General features: G+C 42.5%; 1 protein-coding gene across 1 annotated transcript in view; it reads left to right on the forward strand.

The window, feature by feature from the left end:
- Positions 1-17,813, forward strand: part of LOC126519082 (solute carrier family 26 member 10-like) — an 83,740-nt gene that overhangs the window by 25,742 nt on the left and 40,185 nt on the right. The window contains exons 4-6 of the mRNA XM_055065172.1: positions 10,399-10,509; positions 13,814-13,977; positions 16,151-16,315. Coding sequence (XP_054921147.1) covers positions 10,399-10,509; positions 13,814-13,977; positions 16,151-16,315 — 440 coding nt within the window. The remainder of the gene's footprint in view (positions 1-10,398; positions 10,510-13,813; positions 13,978-16,150; positions 16,316-17,813) is intronic.

Consider the following 17,813-nt stretch of genomic DNA (forward strand, 5'->3'; position numbering starts at 1 on the left):
CTCGATCAGGCACTGTTATTCATCAGCGAGTCATGACTCATTGCGCTAGACGATATTGTCGTTTGGTCCCACATCGACTTTTAGGTCAATGTGTCTTGCTCATCTAATAAAACCAGGCCCCAGATGGTTTGTTGATGTGTGGATGTGTGGGCTGGTTTGTGCATGTTGATGTACAAAGAAAGCAGTGCCTCAGGCGGGTTAAATTAAATGACCTCCTACACAAAACCGTCTGTGTGTGTGTGCTTGTGCGTGCGTGTGCGTGTGTGTGTGTGCGCGCGCGTTTCAGCCCTGTTTTCCCGCCATTGGTATTATGTGCGATAAGGACAAATTAAAAAGAGCTTCTTCTTGTGCTAGTTGTTGTTCTGGGTGATCTCGGCTGATAATTGAGATCGACTTTTAGTACAGTCAGTATGCTGATATTCATAGGATCATAAAAACTCAAACGGACATGGAGAAAACAAAGCTATTACTCTGCTGCCAGATGAACTTAATTCTTGTCAAAAAAGCAGTTCATTTTACTCGCAGATTTGATAGACGCTGAACGGATGCAGTCCAGCAATGATAACGTAATAGCCACATGGAATTATCTAATTTAAGTAGTAACTTAGCCCAATAAAACCACAGAGACAGGAAAGGTGGACAAAGGCAAGCGCCTGTCTTTGTCCACCTTTCTTTTCTATGTGGTTTTTACCGCGCTAAGTTACTACTTAAGTTATGGAAAGCCAACTAGCTCAACAATCAACTCTTTTAGAATGCTGTAAAATGGCACTGTTTGCAGTCCGTGAACCCGTTGCTTGAAAAGTGTTGTCTTAATGGCATCATTACAGTTAAAAAACTTCACTGAGGAATTCTCCCCAAAGTGCTCGCTGTGGCCTTCTTTTTGTCGCTGGTTGTGGTCTAGGATAGAATTTCATTAATACAGTGAACCAGGAGACTGCTAAGCAAATCGAGAAACTAGCTGGCTTTACCGCTGCATCATTTGCACTATTTTTCCTTACATCGCGATTAGACATTTATACCTCAACCTGGACGGCTCTCACGATAGATAGCTGGGCGAGTTGGCAGAAGCATCGCGGCGTAACAGAACGCAAAGAAAGACAGGGAACGGGCACAAACTGGCACTTGCAACTGAGTCTACGCGAAGAAAAATTACATAATACACAACCAGGGTGTCATTTTAGGACATGATTAGAGATATAGAGCCAGTGTTAGTTTGGTCTAGGAATGTTTTCTTGTAAAATTTTTGATATTTGCCTCTTACACTTCTTGCTTTCCTTGTCTTTTCATTGGAATAGAAGCGCTACCCTTCCCATTTAAGTCGCATAAAGATTACGCTGTGTCCTTACAGTTGTAATTATGTTGTGTGGCAGGACGACAGCAGTGTGGTTAATAGAGCGAAAGAGAGTAGTTGATATTGTACTTCATATAAGAGCAAAAACTTAATTTGACGGGTCATATGCTAAGCAGGAATAAATGACAAGCTCTCTGTTGTAGAACCGGAGAGCTGCTAAACGTATCCTAGAACAGCAGGTAACTGGAGTGACCACTGTAAAAGAAGCTGTTAATTTAAGGAAAATTTACAGAAATTATCTGTACCGGAAAAGAAATTTTCTGTGAATGCTGTATGACAGAAACCTGCTAAGAGAAAAAACTGAATTTTTTTAAACTTTTTCATCTCGAGCCTAAAAAACGAGTAAAAACTAAAATATAACCGTTCTAAATTATTGTAACTGCATAAAGAAAATATAAAATAACATTTTAGAGGGTTTTTTTTTTCTTTTCATACACGCCGTTTTTTTTTTCATATAGCACGCACGACGCACTGTATGTGGTACTGCATTGATGCCCCGTGCCATAATTAAGATGGCCCCTCTTCGAGTCAACGCATGTCGACACTGCTCCGTTTTTCCTTTCGAAAATCGTAAGAGGTGCGTGGTTTTATTTTCAAGTACGTTACAAACAATGCATGACGTATTCCTCTACCCAATACTTTTTCGCGGGTTCATGACACAAAAGAGGACTAAAATGTAGCCCCCAAAGAACATTCAGGCGAAGAGGGAGAAAAGTTAGCGACTACGTGCGCCCACCATTCCAGGGTACGCTACGTTTCTTTAGGCAACGTGGTATTTGGGTATTAAATTTAGCGATAGTTTCTTTTTGTTGTAGCAAACGCAAGGGCTCCCCAGTGGGCTTCACAAATGTGTCGTTGTCTATTCTTGCCTTTTCGGAATGTTATTTGTTTTTGCTATCGCTGCCAGAAAGAAAAAAAAAAAAAAACATGCGTGAGTTCTCACGAATGCTCACTCAGCGACGTTTGTTCTTACCTACGATCAAGCGTTTACTTTTTGAAGTTATGGGATAGTGGGACTTTTTGATAGAATATAAACACGCCGGATATGAGGGCACATCGCATCCAGTACTGGTGATGGTGCTATGTTAGCTGTGGTTTGGGTGTTTTAGTGCGTTACCGTCGGGAAATGATTTTGCCTGGCCACTGACTGCGTCGTTTCATTTTGAAAATAGTTAGCGGGAACACTGGACTGCATGGCATGGCGTACTATCTGCGCATTTTAAAAGCACAGAGCGGAAGGTGCTAGCCCCCGAGCCGCGAAGATGTGTTGTCATCACGCTCGTGGCCACAACGAATTGCTCGCATGTCGTCCGCTAGCCTCACTTCCTGACACTGACCAAGAATAACTGAATTTATGAATGACTGACTGCGGAAATAAGAAACAAATTGTCGAAATTTGCATAAATTGAGCTGCAGCAAAAGATTTAGTAAAAGAAAGTAAGGAGGCAGCATGTTTGTTTCACGTAACCAATACTATGCATTTACCGTAAAGTGTCCACCGCCTTAAATTATCAGGACTATTTTCTACCTTCTGCCATTCTGCTCGACATTGTTACGAAAATAGCTGACGTGTAATTTGCTTGCGACTGCGCACTTCGCGGCAGGGGGCATGAGCAACTGACGGGGGGCAGCACGGGATGGAGTGGCGGTGGCTTCGACTCCGGCAACAAGTGCGTGCTTTGCGCTCCAGACCACGCGCCTTATCTTGACATTGATCTGCATACGACTCGTGCCTTTGCACGCGCTCTGTTTTTGCCGCTATGGCGTTGAACCGATAAATCGCACGAACGTCACTTTGCTGCTGCTGCTGCACTTGCTTGCAGCAGCGTTTTGACAGCGAGTGTTCGTGCTCATCGAGCGATATGTGTTCGTGTTTGCTTGTGCGCGCTGACAGCATGCTTGTTAATTTAGTGAGCGAGCGAATGTTTTCAAGTTTATACTGCCGATAAAACTGGTATCCTTAGTTCGTATGGCTGCCTACTAATTTGCTATCGCAACCGGTGCTTCGCCTTTCGGACAAAAGCGCACCTTCTTTTTAGGTCGAAAAATGCAAAAAAGATGCGTGGAACATATACCACAATTCGGCCTATTGATATACGTTACACGAAGAAGTGGACTTCACTTGATTGACAGAATGCAATGTTCAGTTTGCTAATTAAAACCATTCACTGATTGACTTCGCAAGTATTCTGTTTGAAGCATATGTTCAAATTCCGTAATTGAGGCCAAGAAGTAATGAAGTAGTTGCATCACTTCTCCACTGATCGGCTTCAATTCCGCAATTTCAACATGTGCCCTCAAGTGAATATTAAGAATTATTTAGAAAAGTTATACACCATGAAGTCATGAGAGAATGTGGATATTCGTTTTTGTTATCACGCTCTAACTGGCTGCATGGTTGAAAACATGTTTCGTCCATAGTTGGAGAAACAGCATGTTAATATTGCTCTGAAGAGGTGACACGCATAAAACAACCAACAAAACGACCAAGATAGTGGGAGGGTGGTAATTACACTTGTAGCTGAACCGGTAGAAAGCAACCTGAGACCTTCTCCTTTCTTTGTCTTCACTGATTGTTGTTCCTTTAAAATGAAGCAATAGTTATTCTGAATATGCCGCCTTTTGTATGCTTAACTTTGCCTAAAGAAGCAAAACCACAGACGCCTCAATTAACCTTAGGTTCACACATCCTCTAGCATATTGCATTCTGTCAATTATAAAATGAAACCTGTCATGCAATGTTCTGTATAGGCTTCTACATTTTCGAAGCAAATAGCGACCACCAACATGGTCTTGTGTGCGTGTGCGTGTTTTGTAGGTCTTGTGTGCGTGTGTGTGTGTTGCGTGCGTGTTGTGTGAGTGTAGGGGGGAAGCGCTTGTACCTTTTGGGGCATCGTGAAGGTTGTTTCAAAGCGTATAGTCGTCTGGCCGATATAAGCATTATTTTCTAGTGGCCCCCAACACGGTATTGACATACGCACACACTGCACGACTTTGTTTATCACTCTTCCCAAAAGAAGCCTCGTGCTTAAGTGTTTCACTGAGCTCTGTACAATCATGCTACTGCCATATGTATAATAAAGCACCACTATTGTTTTCGGGTCAGTCGCAGGATGACACCCTGAGAGAGGAAGCAAGGGCCAGCGCCCAAGCAAGCACCACGGCCTTGCACGAAAAGTTGTCTCATAACTTGGTGTCTTCACGATTGAGTTTTAAAGCAAAAGTCTTTATCAACGAAATGCTGAGGCCATATTGAGTTTCTTTGCAGCACCGTTATGGTTTGATATATAAGCTGGTTCTCTCGCACTGTAGTGAGGATTTCGCTGTTTCTGTTTTGTTTATATGTTGCTTATTTAGCCATCAGTTTGTCTTCCTTTAAAATAAAAAAAACATCTATTTTTGTACAAAACAAACCGTAGCCTGGCTGTTCTTTTTGTAGTAATCGTTTACCACAGTGCTAGTGCTGCCACCTGCTCTTTTTCACGCATGACTCCATGAAATATCTGGTTCCTTAGTTTATCGACAACAATTATGCGTGGCTCTCCTATCACAAACACCAAAGACCAGCGGAGCTGGGAGATGTTAAGGCTTCAGAAAAATCTATGCCGTCTTCCTCTGTGGGGGGTTTCGGTTGGGACGGCGCGCCATATGAGGCCCCCGCCCCAATAGGAGCGATTTGTTGAGAAGCAACATGCTTCGGCGTCGTGTGCCAGACGCTGCACCAAAATGACGCTGCGGCGACCGCCGCACCTAAGCTCTGATGCAGGCTAGTACTGACACCGTGTACCTGGTAGCTTCTGGAAGTCCGCCGAAAAGAGCGCGGGCTTTTATCGGAGAGCAATGACAGCACACCACCTGCGTCCCAGCCGCGCCGCTCCTTCAGCCCAGCTAGGCTCCACCCACCCTCACCGTGGCGCTGTGCTGCGCGATACTATTTTTATACTTTGCTTTCACTCTCTCTCAGCTCTCTCTCCCCCAGCTCGGCAAAGCTGCGAACGTCAAGAGAAACCCAGCGAAGTTCTAATAGCCCCACTTTAAGAAAAAAAAAAAAACACCCGCCACGGTGGCTGAGCGGCTATGGTGTGGCGCTGCTAAGCACGAGGTCACGGGATCGAATCCCGGCCACGGCGGCCGCACTTTATATCAAAGGTAGATGCAAAAAAAAAACTCTGTCTCGTGCATTAGGGGCAGGTTAAACTCCCCTGGTGATCAAAATTAACTGCAGTCCCCCACTGCGACATGCCTCATAATAAATCATAGTTTTGGGACGTAACTCCCCAGAATTCATACATAGAAAAACGAGGTGTTAGATTTAAATTGCGATTTGCAATTTCGCGACTCACCTACGATGGTTAAACCAATATCTGACCTTACGCAACAGTTCCTTCTTACGTCAAAGAAGCACTGGATTGCACCGGCATTATTAAAATACGCACATCTCTTCAATGTGCACTTCACAATATCTGAACACTGTTACATAATGCACGCACACACACACACACACACACACAAACACACGTGTATGTGTGTCTGTGTGTAATGCACAACTACCATGATGCCTCATGCACATTGCACACCCAACTTGATGCTATTGCATGTCGCAAATTTTTGCACGAGTGCATGCCTTGCTTAATTCAACACTAATTTACTGACAGGGTCGGGGGAGTTCTGTAACTTGGCCATCAGTGCCTATTATACACAAAGATATGCGTATTTATTTCCTTCGCTTGCCTTGCTTTGAAAGGGCATGTACATTTTCCTGTTCTTCCTCCTCTACGTATGCGTGCGATCCATGGCAAACAGAAGCTTATCTATTGTCCGGGAAATTGCCTTTTAAGCTGTTATAGCATCTGGAGGAAAAACGTTGCTGCTTGTTTTCTGAACGTCGTGCGCATAAGCAGTTCTAATAATATACCTGTTTTCACATTTATCTGTGCAGTGATGTTTTGATGTGAAATAAAGCAAAAATTCATTTTCTTCTACAACGCCCTAAATTACAAATTATTCTTTACAGCCACTGAGCGAAAAAGTGTTGACCATATTTAGCAGCAGCGCAAGAAAACTGAGTTTCCTGTCTTTCTTAAACTTCCTTATCAATTACATAAACCTTGTCATGAATTCTATAAAGCCGTGATTAATAAAGACGACTTCATCGCTCGCGTTGGTGAGCTAAATTGGTGTTCTGTGTTTTCAGAATCAAACGCTGAATTTGCATTTAATGACTTCTCGGAGAACATAAAGAAATGTATCGTTAATTCTACAAGCTTTGTAAAATGCAGAAGACATGTCCCAGCTTTACAGAACCCTTGGTTAACCAATGGTCTACTCACTAGCCTACGTAAAAAAGATAACCTGTACCGAAAAGTTAAACACCGCCCTTTTAACATTCGACTCAAAACTCGCTATAAGATCTATTGTAACCTGCTAAACCGGCTGCTTAGGGTAGCCAAAAGAAAATATTATGAATTAAGAATAGCTGAAGCCGGCGCAGACTCAAAACGGCAGTGGAATGTAATAAATTCCTTCTTGAACCGAACCCATCGGGCTAAACCAATAAGTACACTTCATTCACCAGACGCCACGTATGAACAAGCAGATGAAATCGCGAGCGCATTTAATGAGTTCTTTTGTGACCATTCCTCTGATCATACCACTGATTATCAACTATCATTTCAGCGATTCTTACAATCATTGTACCTATTTCCAACTGGCCCAGATGAAATAATTAATATCATACAAAATTTAAAGGTTACAGGAGCAGGTCTGGACGAAATCAGTTCTATTAATATTAAATTAATAGCTCATCTTATCGCTCGCCCGTTATCTCATGTTATCAATTTGATCTTTAAGACTGGAGTATTTCCTAGTCAACTAAAAAAAGCAAAAATTATTCCAGTATTTAAAGAGGGTGACCGCTCCTACATTTGCAATTATCGCCCTATTGCTATTCTTCCTTTCTGTAGCAAGATTATCGAAAAAGGTATTGAAAAACGCTTAACCAAATACTTCTCAAAATTTAACATTCTTTCGCCAAATCAATTTGGCTTCAGGGTAGGATCCTCGACTGATAGTGCTATACTTTCTTTCACGGATAAAATAAAAGGAGCTATAGATGCCGGTTCCTACGCAGGATCAATTTTTATCGACTTATCCAAAGCATTTGAATCAATAAACCACGTCATCTTACTTACTAAACTACGAGCAGTAGGCATCGATGGCCCAGCATTAGCACTTATAAAAAGTTACCTAACAGATAGACAACAAGCTATGTATTTTAGTTCCTCACTTTCTAATTTCTGAATAACCAATAAAGGGGTCCCGCAGGGGTCTGTACTTGGCCCGCTACTATTCCTGCTTTATATAAATGATTTACCCGGTTGTTTAACAGAAACTGAGGCCTTTCTTTACGCCGATGACACTACATTACTTGCAACCGATCGTTCACTAACTTCCCTGACTACTAAGCTGAACACTGATCTGAAAAATATATTAACGTGGTGCCAGGTTAACTCGCTAAGCAGAAATCCTACCAAAACGTCTTTTATGCTTTTTCATTCGAACCACAGGACACCAGAGTTCATTCCCACTGTCAACCTAAACTCTCTTAACATCAGTGCAGGTAATGATTGCTCATTTCTTGGAATACTTCTTGACTCAAACTTAAAATTTACGAAGCATATCGCCTATTTGAAGCGCAAAATTTCTCCCGGTATTAGAATTTTACTTAAATCTAGATATTATTTTAGCAAACCAACATTGCTGACCTTGTATAATTCTTTTATTCACAGCCATCTTAATTATTGCATTACAGCATGGGGTAACACATATCCAACTCATATAGCACCACTACAGCATTTGCAGAATCAAGCCATCCGGATATTGTCATTCAGCTCATTCAACTGCAGTGCTTCTGATATGCTTTTCAACCACAGAATACTTTCAGTAAAAAATACTGTTAAATATAAGTTAGCCATAACGTTATTTAAGGTAATACGTAATCCTTCTCCAGTAAATATATTTTCTGTGGCTACTTTGGTTAACTTGAACCGCACAAGGTTTGCAGCTAACAACAATTTCTTATTGCCACTAATACATACTAATTATGGAAAACAATCTGGATATTTCGCAGCATTATCCACTTGGAACAGCCTCCCATTAAATGTCAAACACTCTTCGTCTTTGAGTTTCTTCAAGAAAACATTATTCACTTTTCTACTAGATAGCCAAAATAATCCACATATCTAAGCTATGCACTTCACTCCTGCTCATTTCCTTGCCGTTTTTTCCCCTTTTTTCTTTAGTTTGTTTTTTTCTCTCATTTATAGCCTTTATAAGTATTTTGGTTTGTTCTGTTGCGAATACCTTAAACTACTGTTTTAATTGTACGACTACCTGTTGACTTTATATTACTTTACAGTTTGTACATATACTTTGAATAATCTTCCTCACAGTGACTACTGTATTGCTGTTTTATGCCTTGTATTTCCTTTAATGTATATATTTTCTGACAGGAGGTCCCCTTTCAGCCACATGCTCTGGGACCTCCTTCTGTATACTTATGTAAACATGTATGTCTCCTCCTTATTAAAGAAATAAACTGAAACTGAAAGTAGAAACGGAGACACACACGAGTGCTACGTGTGACCTTTGTCTTCTTGCGCTGCAGTTGAACATTTGCATTTTCAGCTTTGTCCTCGCAGCCTAATTTTCGTATTGAGACAAGCTGCGTATTCACGTGTTATTCGTCATTTTATATTGATTATGAGACGCGCGATAGTTAAGTCAAATATGAGAGAAGTTATAATAAAAATGGAGGCTAGAAGTGATAAACAGTAATCGAAGCAACAATATCGGCTGCAGTCAACGTTTCTACAAAGAAACTTCTCTTCCTGAGGGCGGCAACGGCCCTCATGATGACAAATGCTCTTAAAAAGCGTTGGTTTCAATGAGAGTACTGGTTGGCCCATTATTCAATCATCACGAGATAAAGTTGTCTTCACACATCACACTTCTGTACAGCGGAACAGAACAAAAATGTGATGTTACAGGAAAATGTAAACAGAAAACAGTACTTTTGCTTTGCCTGAAAATGTATGATTGTTTCACACACACATTTTCTGTAAAAGATGCAGCAAATATTATTAAAATTACAACAAATTTTTTTACCGAAAACAGAACTTTTTCCTGTAATAGATAGGAGACAGCTGTCTTTAAATAACGAATTTCTCTTAATGGAAAACAGAAAGAACTTGTTAATTAACAGAAAAAGGAAAAATGGAAACCGGAGCTTTACAGAAGCTTTCTGGCGAGGTAATGTGGATTTACAATTTACAGTGTGGATTATGTCACAGAATTTTTTGGACTAGGATGCTGTGCGCTAGCGCAAAGTGGGCGACTTGAGATTGCATATAGAAAGAGGATTGCCATGCAGTGGACCCACAATAATCTATCCTTGACATCCTATATTTTATAGCAGCCCAGGATTACGACTGATGCCTCGCTTCAGTGGAAATTGAAAAATATTTGCTCCTTGCCCGTCCTCTTATTGCTTCATTATGCTGCCAGATGGAGGTTATCAGGAATGCGTAAAGGCGCTTCCACGAGCCCAAAACTTCACACGTGCGCATACCTTTCATAAAGTGCGTAAAGACTCCCTAAGGGGAAGTACATGTGGGCTTACGAGCACATGGACGGTAGGAGAATCCAGTAATTTAAAGATCAAGGAAAAAGACTGGAAGAGAGAGAAAGGACAAGTGTTTGGTGTGTCTATCTGGCTGCTTCAAGCCATAAACATATAGGAACAACCTTAGCTGATCCCCTTTGTGGAAGAAGTATCACGTGGACCATCGTATACAGTGTGAGTCACAACGGCAAACGCTGGTTTTCCAGGACGTACTGTCCTAAAATAATAGCATCACACCGTTATCAGCCGTTAGGAAAAAAGATATTTTAAAACTGTGGAACTCTCATGTAGACATATCGGAAACTATAGGTTGAAGTAAACTGCACGATTTGCCAAAATATGGGAATGCCTTTTCTCGACGCAGGTCTCGTGCTGGCCATCATCGCCGGAGTCGATCCAGCGCTGGGCCTCTACAGTACGCTCTATCCGGCACTGGTCTACGTCATCATGGGAACTTCTCCTTACGTATGTATGGGTATGTAAACACACGAAGCGCATTTCCTGTACAAGAACACGTTCTAGTCACCAACCTTTTCTACTTTCATGGTGATACCAGTTTATAGGGAGCTGCGAAGCCATGAATTGCCGTCCGACTCTAGCTTTCGAATCATTGCTCACAGCGATCGTATGTAGACATGTGGGTCAATAATTACTTGGTTACTTCGTTTATTTCTTTTACACTGCGAAAAACAACGATTTCATACTGCCTCACATTCTTTCGTGACAACCGTTTTCTACAAACAAACCATTCAATTGGAGGACGACATTGGCAAGATTTATCTCACTACGAAAGACTGCCTAGCAGTCACAGAAATGAGAGAGAACTTGGCTAGCTTTTTTATTCACAGCATAAAACAAAGCGAGGTACTTGTGTTTAGTCACTTGCATTCATCCTCTTTATTGCAATACTAATAGTTTTATATGGAAAAACACTGGTCAATAAATAAACTTATTTTGCACCGGTCTTATGTATCCGGCGCTCTTGTTCACTGGATCCAGGCGGATTCCCTTTCCCATAGCCATAAAAGCTTGATGTTTTCAGCCTCGTTCTGGTGAATAAATTCGGCGAAATACAAAATATTCCTGCGCAGGTACTTCAACAAATTTGTAGTGTTTGCTGTTCTTTGGTTATTTATCACTTCTGATGATACGTGGGCATCACTACCATGGCAACATCCTAAGAATCTTGGGGTGAGGAATCTCAAATATTCCGAATAAACGCAGGTTTTTAATAGCTCAGGCGCCTAGTTCAGATACCTTTTAATTTGTTATTGCCTCCCTTTACAATTGTGGGCAAATTTGCCTAATATGATGTTCATCTTTGGGACCGGCTGAAATTCGCATTTAATAACAAGTTGAGCATATGACTTTCTTTTGTGAATACGAGCCGGGATCTTCCAAATCTTTTCTGGAATTTGTTACGTAAGAAAGTCCGAACAGTATGTCTTGGTCTGGTTCATGTAAATGCGCCTCCAGTGCCAACAACCGTCGGAGGGAGATCAGTCCGTAGTGACACGAGCGCAATTGTCACCCAAAATGTATTGACGGCAAACACGGGCAATCACGCAACAGTACCGTGAAATTTAGGCAGGTGTCCTTTCTGGGCTCTACGCGCGCAAATTTAAGCGGAATACTTAAATGTAGGCTTGTGGTCAGTAACCCAGCGGCCTTAATTAAAAGGTAACTAGTGTACGTTTTTGGCCGCAATTGCAAACTGTCGCGAAATATTGGGTGAAGTGCTTTGCTTGTGCCTAGTCGGCTCCTATTAACGTAAGTGGTAAAAAAAAACATTGCGTTTTCTTTCTAGTTTTCTATAATCCATACACTCGAGCGACGAGAAGAAACTCTTGGAGAATTTTTATACCTTTATTAACCTTATTTTTTCGCTTCCCTATACGTTTCAAGATTAAATTTTTTTGTGCTAACGTTGAGGTGAAGTTTGTTGCTGCAGTGTATTTTTCAGTGCTGGTCTCTGTCTCAGTTTTAGGGTGCGTCTACGATGCTATACCATAAACCTACCCCAAATTAGCATTACCAGCGACCAATAAGTACTTCAGATTTCTGCACAACGAATACGAGATTGTTTAGCACAGGTCACACGCTGTTTGCGGCCTATGACGATGGGACCGCGCGTACTGGTTTAAGTAGAAAAATACAGCGCCGCGCTCTGCGTCCACGATTCGCTTATTCAACGTGCGGTGTGTTTCATTGAAGAGTAACTCGTTTTTCCGAACGTGGTGGGCTCTGATAGCTATAGGCTGTAATACTTTAGTTGTAGCAACGCTAACAGCAGCGCTAATGTTGTCCGATAGTCATGCATTATTGCATAATTAATAAAATGAGCGCGCTACAACATAATTACTTGCGTAAGCGCACTTTTTTCGAATGTGGTATTCAAGGAGGAAAGAGCTCCAGGCATGCCAACTCGGTAAAAATCACGTTAATATGTACGTTCAAGATGCACGCACTCATTCAGAGAATACATTTACACAATGTATTCTCACGCACGTACTGCGAAGCTAATGTTTTCTTGGAACGTGATAAGTAGAGCACCAACGCTGTATGCAGTAAGGTAGCTAGCTACTAATCGCTAGAGAACTGAAAGCTGGATCAGTTGGCAATTATTCATTGTAAAATTGCACCGCACACTAAGCATAAACGAAGCAGGTAGCTTACAACAGGTCAGCGCTAGTTTGTAAAATGCTGGTGTCCGTCCTTAGTGCGCGATGCAGCTCTACAAAGCAAAATTAGCTAGCGAGATAACAATAGCTACGAAAGGCGAAGACATCCGTGTACTTATATTTGGGTGCACATTAAAGAAACCCCAATGGTCGAAATTTCTGGATTCCCCCAATGCGGCATGCCTCATAATCAGATCGTGGTTGTGGCACGTAAAACGCCATAACTTATGATAATCGCAGCTAGCCGTAGAGAGCCAAGGTTAGAGCGTTGATCTTTCTTTTAGCGCCTATTTGAAGCTGTGCCTGCCTGAATCCTGGTGCCTGGCTCTGGGCTGTTGTACTCTCTTGCTGAATGAAGATGCCTTAGCGCGGTGGTCCTAGCCTATTATGCATATAGGTACGCTAATGCGAAGCCCCGGGTAGCATATTTCTAAACAGAACATTCAACAAGCCCTTGACAGGGTTCGCTCCGTCCTAATCACTGCGAGTGTTGCAGTTACCCAAGATTGCTACGTCTGCCTGAGCTCCCAGACACATGACCGGACACTCCCACTACGATATAGTCCGCCAAGAGCATTTAGAAAGAGTACATAGTCAAGGAACCACAATATCATTTTCGTGTCGCTCCAGGCGGAGCTGCTGGCTGCTTATGAAGAGAACTTAGCCCCTGGAAAACGTAACAGACGGGGCAAGCTGGGAGCCACTGTGGAAGGGAGTGCGGATATGGAGACATTCGTGGACAAAACCGTAGCGAGGCTTAAAAGCTATACAACCTCGCGGATCCAAGGCTGCCGATCTGCTACTGCGCTGTTTGAGCGGCAAGCGAGAAGCACTTTCCAGCCTCCGCTCCACTGTTCTTAGGAAGTGCCCGCCATACTCTTTGCTGAAACACGGCGTAAGTGCCTGGCAGCTACAGGATGTTCTTTGTGAAGCGCTGGTGCCAACGTAGCAGCGGTATGAAATGCAGCCACAGTTGCTCAGTGCACAGCATAGGTAATAGGTATTGGATTGCATTGAAAGCGCAACGCATACAACATCACTCAGTGCTGCTTGGGAATTACTGAAATCTTGCCTCCTGTTCACTACCATTCGTCGCAGGCATGGTACCAGTGTCGGCCCTCATGACCGGAGTTGTCGTGAAGAAGTACACTGTTGTCCCGGACAATGGGACTCTCGTTGAAAACGGTGTCGACGAACTTTCTATGGAGCGGTCAGGTGCTGACGTGGCCATTACGCTTACGTTACTCTGTGGGCTAATTCAGGTGAGTGGCAAACTGAACCACTATAGTCACTAAAAAAGTGTTTATTCGCAAAAATGAATATTTCTATCGTAGTAAAGTGCGCCTTCACTCACATTCAAAGTCTTTCATAGGTTCATCATATTTGCTCTCCCTTAGATATTGTTGTGCTATCTATAGATAACGATTATTATGGACACATCTATATTCGCATTTACCATTGCCTGTGTTATTATATTAAGTCACATATTCTGTCGACTTCGTTTATTTTCAAATCAAATCAAATCAAATCAAATCAAGTTTATTCATTACAAACAAAGAAACGGTTACATTTTCGTTTTACAGACGATATTTTCCTGCTTACGGTGTTTCTAAAAAAGGCAAGACTTTGTAACCACTTTGTGCCTGCTTTTGTGCAGAGTGTTTTTGACCTCCTCTCAGTGTATAGGTCTTCGGGGCTCTAAATCCGGTAACCCCCTTCCCCCTCACCTTTATTTAGATATGGAACATACGTGCTTAGATATGATAAACGAAAGAATGGACAAGGTGTAAAAGCGGGATAGACGTTTTTTGTACATTGTTCCATGAGAAAGTATTAAAAAGCATACCGAAACTATGCCACAGTGCATTAGGATTTTCAGGCTGTTGCTTGAGAACTCCATTTTTTTCCTTGACAAAAAATTTGTCCGAGAAGCATGGTAGCCTGGGCTGGTCAGCAGCTGCTGCAAATCAGAAAGCAGAACACTGCATCAGCCAAAGTGTTTCGCTATAACAGGAACCTTTGGCAGATCTGACACTAACAAAAGAAAATCTGGCTTATACTTTAAGGTTTGCTTTATCTGTAGTGCAACTGAACCATTGAAGTGAACGGCCTGAAATTTTAGTTATATGGGCTTGCGAAAATGCAGCGCTAGGATCAGGGACAAACAAGAAAGTGGACGATGCACGCCCTGAGCGCCTGCGCAAGTGTCCTAAATTTACTCTTCTGCCCCTTGTATTCGCGCGGAATTTCGGTGACCATGAATCCAACTTTCCAGCTTGCCGAATGAGCAGTGTTGTATCACCTCATATGTGTTTGCTTTAATCAGTAGCGAATTGTCCTCTTATCTGGTAGCAGCTGCACCAACGTTACTCATTTTTATGGCAGTCAAGTTAGAACGTTCACTGATAAAAAAAAAAAAAACTGGAACCTACAAAATCATGGTTTTAGCGCATTCTCCAAAATGTTACTGGCACTGCAACTTATTATTACGTTTTTTTAAAGGGGCTTGTATTGAATGCAGCATAATGGGCTAGTACCACAGGTAGTTTTATACTAGTTTCAGTTCGATAGTATTGCTTGCTTCTCCTGTATAACTTTTGCTGAGTGTATAGGTATTATTAGTTCACATTATAAGCATGCAGAACCATTGAGATAAGTAACAATGACCATCGCCACCATGTAATCAAGGTTGGTGGTATTTTTCTTTTTTGCTATTAGCTCCATCAATGTGTTGCTGAAGGAATCGCTGCTTTGCATGTAATAATATCGAGACGTTATCTTTCCCAGAATTTCTGTCGCTGTTTTCTTCGCAAATGAATATCCTCGAAGTGCAAATGAGCTAACTATTCATTATTTTTTGTGTTATAAGGTGCAGTATGCAGTTGACCTGTCGCCATCGCTAAATATATATAAAAATACAGACTGGCTTGCATAACAAGAGTGAAATCGTAAATTCGTATTCTTCACACCAGCCCAGGTACAGGAATGTTCTACTTAAATAGCACCAAGGGAGAGTAAGGTACTTGTGAGAAAGTTCTAACGTTGTCTCTTTGAGTAACAATTGAAAATATAGAAAGAAAAATCACTTGCGCAGTAATCAGTTGAATGATTAACGCAGCCATGCTCGAGTGATATCTGTATTGAAAATAACTTCCACAACGTTGGGATTGCTGAGCATGTTTTACGATATTTAAGACCGGGTCGCTTTCGAAACCTACACGTGCGGACGAGCTTACAGCCATAAATATATCGACAGAGTTCATGGTGGCATTAACGAAACAGTTTATGCTTCCCGTCCAGCTTCTGACGTGAAAAGCTACTAGAATCTAGCCCCAAATTATCCATGCCCAAGTGTACGTTAGACGGCAGACGTGCGCGCAGTTTTTTTCTTCAATCTTTGAATGGTCCCACCTGTTATGCATTCCACGCGGCAAGGTCGGTCTGTGGTTGCTGCGGCTGGACCGATTGGCAGCGATCATCTCACCTGTAACAGGCGAGGCTTTCCTCTCAGGCTGCTCTCTCGTCGTGATCATCAGCCAGCTGCCATCGGTATTCGGCGTCGACGTCAAGCCCACGCAAGGTCTCTTTGGTGCATTTCAGGTAAGCCAATAATGGTGATGTTTTGTACAGAATGAAACTTTTTAACTATGAACAATGCGAATATTTGTGAGTGTGGAAATGGTATGAAGGTTTTGTGAAGATATGTCCACACGCTTCCAAGCGTCTGTTTTCCAACTTTCTCTCTCTGTTTCTTGGCGGCACACTTGTTTTCGGGCGAAACCTGCCGTTTCTAGGAAATACACAGCAAAAGGAAATCCGCTTCGAAAGCCGCAAATTTGAGCGCTACACAAAGGCACACGCCACATACCACTCCCTTGAGACTTCACGCGAACTAAACAACGTTCCGCTCACCAGAATAGTAAGTGGAAAACTTTAATGACAATGTTCACCCTAAATGTTAGTCCTTTCTTTGATACACCCCAACCACACTCCGTGCACAAAAATGTATATTACTAGAAAAAAATTAAATTTGCTCGCATACTTCATTCTCGCCATACAATCTTCATCAGTGTTGTCTTCGACAAGATTGATTGTTGGAATATGACTTCTTTGTGTACTTTGCATCCGCAGTATTCGCTGTGGGCTAGTTGACATGATTCGATAATAAACTTAGGCAAAATCTTAGGCCAGCGATATTTTATGACCATGAGCCCAAATGTCTAACCATACACTCATTCATCCAGCCCATCTTTGGCTTTGTCGGACGTACAGATTTACTGTCTAAAAAAATGAACAAGTCCCCGCGCACCTTAGATTATGCACAGCACAGCTTATCTACTAGAGCTTACTGAGATCTCAACATACAGAAGAAAAGTACAAAAAGGTACTAGCTTTAACGAACCTTTTTCGCAAAATTAAGCTTCAGACATATAACCACAACAAATTCACCGACAATTACGATACTCCCTAGTGCGACGCGGGCAACCTGCCTCGTGCGGCACCTCCGAAACGGAGTGAAGTGTGGCGCGACTGCCTCGCTATTCGGAAGATCGCGGGAGACAGCGCGAGAGTGGTGCGTGGGCGCGATCTACAGCAGCCGCCGCAGACAGACCTCCGCTCATGCAGCGTTTTGTTTCCATATATAGTATCGATGGAGGCTCTTGCTGCATGTCATCCGGGAACAGACGACGGTGTTAAAGTCCCTCAATCATTTAAAAGTACCGCCAGGCTTTGATCCAGCCGACAGCGCCTGCGATAGGTTGATCGGTGACATGTGACCTTGCTCCGCCCCTTTGCCGCCATGAAAGTTCCTGCGCGCCGGGCGAAGAGCGCGCGTTTCGCCTGTTGTGCTTTGCACATCGCTGCGATAATTTCGTTCCGGGAGGTCCGAAATGCCTTGTTGCTGTGCGGTTGGGTGCCGAAACCGGACGAAGGATGGCAAGAAGTTATTTTGCATCGCGCGCGGCAACCAGAACCTAACCAGACGAAAAGTATGGTTACACAGAATTGCACGGACGGACTTTGAACCGTCGGTAACAGCACGACTATGCGAGGCAAGTAACATACAACGATACAAAGGTGCCATAGAAAGTATACA

This window comes from Dermacentor andersoni, chromosome 10, assembly GCF_023375885.2.
Source record: "Dermacentor andersoni chromosome 10, qqDerAnde1_hic_scaffold, whole genome shotgun sequence".
In the NCBI taxonomy this organism is placed as follows: domain Eukaryota; kingdom Metazoa; phylum Arthropoda; class Arachnida; order Ixodida; family Ixodidae; genus Dermacentor; species Dermacentor andersoni.